Source organism: Prunus persica, chromosome G6, assembly GCF_000346465.2.
Source record: "Prunus persica cultivar Lovell chromosome G6, Prunus_persica_NCBIv2, whole genome shotgun sequence".
NCBI classification, from domain to species: domain Eukaryota; kingdom Viridiplantae; phylum Streptophyta; class Magnoliopsida; order Rosales; family Rosaceae; genus Prunus; species Prunus persica.
The window spans coordinates 3,468,186-3,477,192 of record NC_034014.1 but is presented as its reverse complement, the minus strand read 5'-3'; the positions used below and the strand labels follow the sequence as shown (position 1 = coordinate 3,477,192).

The 9,007-nt window shown below is 40.7% G+C and overlaps 3 protein-coding genes across 3 annotated transcripts; 2 read left to right on the top strand and 1 right to left on the bottom strand.

The window, feature by feature from the left end:
* On the top strand, window positions 69-3,715 carry LOC18773709 (cation/H(+) antiporter 24). Its single transcript, XM_020566777.1, has 3 exons — window positions 69-643; window positions 834-1,841; window positions 2,320-3,715. The coding sequence occupies exons 1-3, from the start codon at window positions 317-319 to the stop codon at window positions 3,559-3,561; spliced, it is 2,577 nt and encodes an 858-aa protein (XP_020422366.1). The 5' UTR covers window positions 69-316; the 3' UTR covers window positions 3,562-3,715.
* On the top strand, window positions 4,229-5,921 carry LOC18775622 (SWR1 complex subunit 6). The gene is made up of 4 exons (XM_007205953.2): window positions 4,229-4,693; window positions 4,787-4,889; window positions 5,294-5,400; window positions 5,490-5,921. The coding sequence occupies exons 1-4, from the start codon at window positions 4,589-4,591 to the stop codon at window positions 5,691-5,693; spliced, it is 519 nt and encodes a 172-aa protein (XP_007206015.1). The 5' UTR covers window positions 4,229-4,588; the 3' UTR covers window positions 5,694-5,921.
* LOC18772945 (laccase-13) lies at window positions 6,294-9,007 on the bottom strand. Its single transcript, XM_007206386.2, has 6 exons — window positions 8,859-9,007; window positions 8,590-8,741; window positions 8,038-8,282; window positions 7,813-7,941; window positions 6,765-7,721; window positions 6,294-6,668 (listed from the first exon to the last, which is right to left on the bottom strand). The coding sequence occupies exons 1-6, from the start codon at window positions 8,976-8,978 to the stop codon at window positions 6,538-6,540; spliced, it is 1,734 nt and encodes a 577-aa protein (XP_007206448.1). The 5' UTR covers window positions 8,979-9,007; the 3' UTR covers window positions 6,294-6,537.

Genomic DNA, 9,007 nt, shown 5'->3' with positions numbered 1-9,007 from the left:
AACTTTTTGTAAAAGAAAATTTGCAAGAAAATCATTTTAGACTTTTCTTTTTCTGTACAGTATTTTTATATTAATTAGATAGTTAAAAAGAAAAAAAGCTAGGAAAGTGAATTTGGGCGATTGAAGGGAATATCAGCAACCTCACAAAAAAAGAAATTATGATAAAAATGGTCAACCAAACAACAAGGTGAACTTCATGCCCCTTATTAACGCATGTCCTTACCCCTTTTAGCCTTCTCTCTCTCTCTCTCTCTCTCTCTCTCTCTCTCTCTCTCCGCAACATTTGCATGGTTAGGGTTTTCAGCTACTCTTCTGCATGGTTAGGGAATTCCCAGTTTACCATCCCCCGGCTGCCGAGACCCACGGTTGGGATGGTAGTTCCAATAGCTTTCATCCGGCAGCATCCGTGAAAGCTCAGGTTGGCAACGAGTCCATAGATTTCAACTTCGTTTACCCGCCAGCTTTAATTTCCTGTGGAAATTATCGACCGATACCCACCTTAGGCTTCTTTTTGGGTGATAACCCTTTGAAAAATCCCTTCACACTTTTGTTGTTAGAGGTCTCATTCATCATCCTCACCACTCGTGTCCTCCGCTTCCTTCTCAAGCCTCTCAAACAACCCAGAATTGTCTCAGAAGTCATTGTAAGTTCCTCCTCTTCTCATAATATATATGTATACGTTTCTTTATATCGAGGGATCTCTCAAATAAACTTCATACGCATATACACATAATGTGTATATATGTATGTATAAAAGTTCAATCCTAATTCGTTTGTGTGAATTATAGTTTTGATTATATCTATAATTGATTTAATTAACTTTGTTAAATTAGGGTGGTATGGTCATTGGACCATCGATTTTAGGTCGCAGCGAGAAATTTAGCTCGATTATGTTCCCGGTAGATAACCAATTTCTAGTGAGAAATATTGGAGCAATGGGGTTCACCTATTATTTTTTTCTGGCCGGAGTGAAAATGGACCTTTCTCTAGTGAGAAAAACAAGCAAGAAACAATTGTACATAGCAATTGCTGGGGTGGCCCTCCCTTGCACATTCATATCAATTGTGGCATTCAGCTTGCGCAAGTCCATGGACAAAGAACTAGCAAGATTTTCTTCCATTGGATTCATATGCACTGGCTTGGCTCTACCATTGTTTCCTGTGCTCCACTCCATCCTAAAAGAGCTAAACCTTCTAAGCTCGGAGATTGGACGGCTGGGATTGTCCATAGCAGTGATCAGTGATGCCATGGGAGTTGGTGTCATGGTCATATTTGAGGCAGCTAAGCAAGGTGAGGGCAAAGCCATGGCTGTGGTTTGGTACTTAATTTCTCTGGTTGTTTTTGTGGTCTTAACTGTGTTTGTGATCAGAAGAGCATTGTCTAGAGTTGTTGAGATAACCCCGGATGGGAAACCAGTGGACCAGGCCTATGTTATGGCAATTTTGTTGGGGGTTTTGATCATGGGGTTTTTGGCCGACATGTTTGGGATTGCCATTGCAAACGGTGCATTTTGGTTAGGGTTGGCAATCCCAGATGGGCCTCCACTTGGATCAACACTTGTGGAGAGGAGTGAGACTGTTATACTGGAAGTTTTGATGCCATTTTCATTTGCATTTGTTGGGCTTTATGTGGATGTGAATGCCATGAGCTCTGCTGGTTGGTCAGGCTTGGGTCCTTTGTTTGCAATCACCATGACAGGCTATGTGTCTAAATTTCTTGGAACCCTAATCACTTCTGCCTTCTTTGAGTTGCCAATCAGAGATGGTGTTGTGCTCAGCTTCATCATGATCCTAAGAGGGCAGGTGGAGATAGTGGTTTTCCTCCATTGGATGGACAAAAAGGTAACATCCTTAGCATATCATAAATGGTTGAAAAGCCACACGCCATCCATTTTTTATCTTATTTTCTTTGCCAATCTAACCAAACAAATGATCTGATTTACATCAAACTGAATGGATAAATGTGATACATATAACATTAATTGGTGTGATACACGATAAATAAAAAGTTATTAGGAAGCATAAGAAAGAAAATACCAAATGAATCACATTTTTAATTATATTAGCTGATCACATGATGTGACAATTGATGTGTACTTATTACATCAATTATTATGACAAATTATTAATTAACACATCAAACGCTACAACTTAAAAAAAAAGGAAAAAAAGATTTCTCTAGCTAGCATTACATGCATAAAAAATGGGTATGGATTCTCCACTAATTTGATCTTCTTTATGCTCAATATGATTTGGTTATGTTCATTCTGAACTCATTTTCTGCTGGTTGGTTGTTTTGTATGAACATACATACATACAGATAATAGAAGTTCCTGGTTTCACATTGATGGTGCTAGCAATCACTTCATGGACTGCAATAGCCACACCCTTTATCAGCATCCTTTATGACCCAACAAGGCCATACCAGGTCCACAAAAGAAGAACCATTCAGCACACACCTCCTGAAGACTCAGAACTTCGCATACTCCTCTGCATATATGATGAAGACAGCACAGCTGCCCTCATCAACCTTCTTGAAATCTCAAACCCTACTTTAAGCACTCCTTTCGTGATCTTCCCTCTCCGCCTCATCGACCTTGTTGGCCGTGCTTCTCCTGTTTTGATAGACCATGAAAAGCAAGAAGATCACGATTCAAAGTATGCAGTCAGCCACACAATCCACAATGCCTTGAAGAACTACCAAGAAAGCAAAGGTGAGTGTATTGAGATCCATCCCTTCACAGCTATAGTGCCAAATAGAACAATGTACCAAGACATTTGTGATCTGGCTCTTGTCAAGAAGGCTACACTTATTATATTGCCTTTTCACAAGGAGTGTTTGGACACTCTTGGAGGGAAATTGACAGAACTTGTGAGGCTTGGGGTTAGATCTGTCAATTCAAATGTGATAAACCATGCACCTTGCTCAGTCGGTGTTCTTGTTGACAAGGGTCATGTTAGGCATACCTACATGGCATTCAGGAACAATGTGCTACATTTTGCTGTGCTGTTTTTGGGAGGGGCAGATGCTAGAGAGGCATTGTGTTATGCAGATAGAATGGCTGGGAATTTAAATGTGTCTCTAACCGTGATTCGGTTCCTTTCGCATAATTCTGAAGGTGATGATGAGATGGAGAAGAAAATGGATGATGGGGTGGTGACATGGTTTTGGGTTAAGAATGAGAGGAATGAGAGGGTGAGTTATAGAGAGGTGGTGGTAAGGAATGGAGAAGAGACAATAGCAGCCATTCAAGCAGTGAGTGATGACAACAACAACTATGATGTTTGGATTGTTGGGAGGAAACAGGGGATCAATCCTGTTCTTCTGGAAGGACTATCAAATTGGAGTGAAAATGATGAATTGGGTATAATTGGGGACTTTGTTTCCTCTTATGATTTTGGTGGTACTGCTTCTGTGCTAGTGGTACAACAGCAAGTTTTGAGAGGGCAAGGGGCAGATAGTACAAGTGGGTCAAGTGGAGGGTTTCCATGTAACCCTATTCAGAAGGTGAAGGATGTGGTAAATCCATGGTGTAGGTCACTAGGGTTTGGTATCTCATAAACCAGAAGATGGTGCACATAGCTAGCTAGCTCAATCAAAGCTTTGAAAATGGCCTATGAAAAAGAGAAATAGGGACATTCAAACCAGCTGATGTAGAATAGAACTTAGGGGAGTCCATAAGTAGACTTCACATGTAATTACATGTATACTTCCATGTGTATTGTAACAAATATTGTACTCAATTTGTGTACATACATACATAGTGATTCTACTTCAACTCAAAACATAGCTCTTGCCCTATTTTTATTTTTATTTTTTTTATAAAGAGAGATTGGAGAGATCCAAATGACATATTTGTACATAGCATTAGTTTGTTTTTAAGGCCTTTCCTATTGAGAGATGCAATAGTATACTAAACTCACACACACTACACGAATGCTAAGTTCGAACTCAGAACATTTTCTATGAGAGCAATTACTCCAAACCATTACACTAGTGAGTCATACATAGCATTATTTGAATTTTTGATGATGTTTCAAGTCCATAAAATGACAATGTGGACAACTTGAGTATGTACGTATAAAAAAACAAAGATTCAAAATTGGAAAAACCATCCCCAAACGATGATGGGTGCGCTGATCAAATTTGAGTGAGTTTTCTTTTGTATTTGGTACAAGTGTTTGGGTGGATTTTGAAGCCCAACTATAAAATTGTTTGGAGCTCCAATCGTAAGTGAAGTCCAAGCCCAAATCACACTTCCTTCCACGGCTCCCCTTCTTCACTCTCTGCAAGGTACTCCATTGTTGTGCAGTAAAACCCACCTCCCTTCTCTCGCTGATAGTCTTGCTGATACCGTTCCTTTTTCTGTTTAGTTTGAAACGTTTCGAGAATCGAGCGAGTACCCAAATCGTCAATTTCATATGAGGCGAGGAAATTGTAGCTGAACCAGTCTCGTTAAGTTCCAAATTAAGCTGACCCACAAACGTTTTACTCATGCTGGTCAAGCTTTCTTGATTGAAAGTCATTGTAACGATTTTTCATCACCAGAATTTGCGAAAGGAGACACCTTTAACATCAATTTGCAGCAATGGACGATGACGTTTCCAACCCAATGCGCCGAATGTCGAGTCGAACTCGCAAGGTTGCTTCGAAAATGACTGCTGCTCTTCAGAGTAGTGACAACCGCACGCAGGTTTTGTTTTTCTGTTTTTGGATATTGGTTTTTGTTTATTTGACCTTGCGTAAGTTTATTGGAGTTGATGGGTTATGTTGGCTGATGTTTTAGGCTGCCCTTGCTCGGCTTGAAGCTTTAGAAAATGATAATGCGGGTTTGGAGATGGTAGAGGCTAATGACGACGATGAAGCTTCTCTTGATGATGATGACCAAGGTCCAATCCTCTAATTCTTTACCCTCTCTCTTCTTATTGGTTTGTTTTTCCTATGCAATGAGATTTTAGACCCTGTTGCTTTTGCATCCAGAACTGAAGGCCATTAAGATTTTAGTTGATGGGTGATGCTTATTTGCTGTGGTGTTTAAATGTGGGTATAAAAATTGTGTGCAACAATCAGAATCAACAATGGGAGAGATTCCTCTCTCTCTCTCTCTCTCTCTCTCTCTCTCTCTCAGTTATTTCAGTAATTGGTCTATCAAAGGCAATTGTAGGTAGTCTCAGTGGGATTTTGGTGCCAGTCAAGTTTTGTTTGAGCTAAAAACTACACATTCATGAAATTTCTTCTGCAATTTTCGATGGATTGAAGGAAAGACAAATAACAGTTTCAACTGCTGCTGCAGTGTATATACAAAAGAAGCACTCTAAGGGCACCAAGCGCAAAACTCGGCAGGCAAAAGCTCTTGAGGCCAGGAAGGCCCCAAGAACATTCCTTGAGCTTGTACATGAGGTAATAGGGAAAATGCTGCCTGTATTCTTTTTACAATTTAAATAACATTTATGATGTCTTTCTTTACATGATTTTTCCCTCCAAAACAGGCAAATCTCGACTCCTTGCCTCCTCATGTTCCTTCCTATCTGAAGGCAGCAGTGGGACCTCCAAGCTCTACCTCCCGCCGCCACTTCTGCACTGTGTGTGGTTCTGCTGCCAACTATACATGTGTGAGGTGTGGGGTGCGCTTTTGTTCGTCTCGTTGCCAGAATATACATAATGATACTCGTTGTCTGAAATTTGTTGCCTGATTGGTGAGTGGCTTGAACCAACAAAAAATTGTAATTTTAGTGAAATTAGATGCTAGCACATTACGATATGATCAATTACCATTCACTATGTGTTGTTACTGTAATTTTGTTTCTATATTCTTTTTGGATTTTGTTTCCTTGAGAAGTAGGTGCACCATCAGTTACCCAAACATTTTATGTTAAAGATAATGATCCCAAAAAGAAAGACGGAGCAACCATGTTTTTCCAGTTGTGGTTAATTGAGTTTTCTCCTGCAACCAAGAAATTGCATCTCCTTACCAAAAACTATTTCCTTCCACATATCATGTGCAGGTTTTTGACAAATGGCTACCCATTTTAGCAGGGTTTTTACTGGTTTTCTTTATTGTTTGGTTATTAGATGACCATGGAAGATAAGTCAACTTGGTCATGATCTTATGTTAGGTGTTGAATTTACCACAAGAGTTGCATTAGTTTATCTCCAGAACAGTTTTATGTAGACGGCATCCCTTTGGGGCAGTTAGCACCATCTCACTACATGTAACCTAGATTGATCTCATGTTGGGTTCCTTCATATTTTGAGCTATCAACTCATCATCCAAAGCTAGAATGAAGAAGATATGCAATAGGTTTCGAATATGATATCCTTTTCCATGATTTTGAAAACCAATCATAACGTGAAAAATAAGCTGCTTGTTGTAGCTCTGTCCAACTCTGGACTTGCTACTGCAGAAGCAATCACAATGGAAACTACCTGACAAATTCAACCTAACCAATACATATTAATCTACGGATGCAAGATAAAAGCAAATATCGCAATTGCAATCATGAAATCCAACTAGTAGTGTGTTGTTCTGGTGATAACTTAACACCGGGGTAGATCTGCTGGAGGAGGTATCACAGACTGCAACGGTCCCTTTCCGTTCTCGACTAGAAAAGCCATTGCCAAGCCCAAGGCGAGATGTGCATCTAGGTGACAGTGCATCAGCCAGACACCTATTTGGATCAACAATTAAAAGAAAACATCAAAATAGTGAATCTTTGCTTTGTCGTAAAAGAAGAAAGCTTTATCATATGAAATTAGAATGTCACCTGGATTGTCAGCCACAAATCGAATAGCTACCCATCCGCCCGGAGGTGTTCCAATGGTATTCCTCAGTGGTGGGTCAACGAGGTTGAATTTGGCGGGATCTGTCCTTGGGTTGAAGTTGCCAAATCCTGATCCAATCACATAGAAATGGTACCCATGAAGATGCATAGGATGGTCCTCAGTTGTCACAATACTGGTGTCCTGCAACACTATCTGAACATTAGAGCCATACTTCAACTTGTAGAGCTTGGTTCCGCGTCTAGGCGTCCATAGCCCCCGGGGCACATTGCCGGTATAATCGAATTGCACAAGAGGAACAGGTGGAAAGTCTGTGGTGAAGACACCAGGTACACCATTGTAGTAGGCTTGCATTAAGGAGTTAGTTCTAGGGAACACAAAGGAGACATTGTTCATGCTAGCTGTAAAGCGGGTGTTGTTTGGTCCTTGACACCGGGGGCTGTTAGGAACTGTGCAATTGTTCAGTCCTAAACCCACAATGAAAAACAGGTTCTCATCAATCTGCGTAGGGACTTTGACCTGGGAAGGGCTCTTTATCTGTGCAGTATAAGCAGTCGCAGTAGCTGTATCGTTGAAGAATGGTAGTAATGGCAACGCTGGTGGTGGAGATTGACCTTTCTTTGAACTGCAAGCAGCAGACTTGTATTCAAGGATAGCAGTGGTGGTGGTGTTGTCGAAGGGTGCATTCTGGGCAGTCTGATAGACACGTGCCGCCACGTAGTAGTGAGCAGGTGGCTGATCAGCAGTAAGCAGAACATCTGTTGTCTGGCCAGGTCCCATCATTAGAACTCTGGTTGTGAAAGGTTTGGTGTAGGATGCATCAGCACTCACAACAGTCAATCTGTGGTTGGCAATGCTAAAGAACAGTTCTTGATTGAGTGCAGAGTTGATGATTCTTAGAAGAATCGACTCGCCTGAGTCGACTGGAATTCTCACGGTTTCTGCATTGTTATCCAAATTGTTATATCAAACCACACTTGATGTCACAATCAAATAAAGAACACACTATACGTCAGAGGTATTATAGCAAACCTTGTTTGGAGCATCTATAAAGATCACCAGGCTGACCATTAATGGTGTATGCATCAGAGGCATTAGGTGCTCCTCCTGTGAAAGCCGCCAGCCTCTGGACATCGAGGGGGTTTCGATCAAACCACTCTCCTGCATATACATACAAGAGTTGTTAAAAAAGCTACAAATGATTGAGGATAAAACTTAAGAGGCCAGCAAGTGAATGAAAGTGTTCTCTGTTTTTACCAAGAAGCAAGGGAACTTCTCTCTTGGGCATTAAGAAAGGGTATGGAGAACCCAATTTAGGGTAGATTATGAGGGCTCCATAAACAGTGGCTCGAAGCCATCTGCTGTGAGCATGCCACCACAAAGTGCCTTCTTGGTCTTGGATTGTGAAGCGGTAAGTGTAAGTGGCTCCTGGCTGAATTGGGCACTGTGTGATGTATTCAGGTCCGTCTGCCCATGGATTTCTTAGCTGCCTCACTCCATGCCTGAAGTATACATAAACAATAATTAGGAACAGGATTATAATTTTTTTTTCTTGTTAATACAAGCAATAGTCTAATAAACTACAAGGGGAGGGGGATTTCTCACACACACTATTAAGGTGCCATGGGATTAGAACTTGAGACCACTGGTCTGTAAATCAAGGCTCTTTTCTACTGGGCTAGACCTCGTTGACGACCAAGATTATAATTATAAGCACTATGATGATGATTGTTTAGTTGCAAACATTAATATTCACAATAATTACAACAAACTTTTAAGACTCAAAATTGTTTATGTAATGATGAATACCAGTGGATGGTGACATTGTATCTTGCAGCATTTGTAACTTTGATGGCAAGAGAATCTCCGTTTCTGACTTCCAAATTTGGTCCTGGGAACTGACCATTGACTGTGATAGTGTTGTGGGTTCTGCACAGCCTCTTCACTGGCTTTGCTTGAACCTATTTCATTCCACACAAAAAAAAGGAAAACAAAAAATGCTTATAATTTTGAACCAAGTCCATTTTACTCTCTTACAATAAAAAGAAGTGCATGGTGAATGAAAAAAAAACACATACAACAAATTCATGGTAGTGAGTTTCTGCAGCTGAGAAAGAAGCTAAGAAAGCTAGGAAGGCAAGAAGGCCAAGGAGGAGGCAAGAGCACAATGGCTTGAGAGTCAAGTTGGAAGCCTTCATTGCTCTCTCAGCTCCTTGTTGAATGGAAC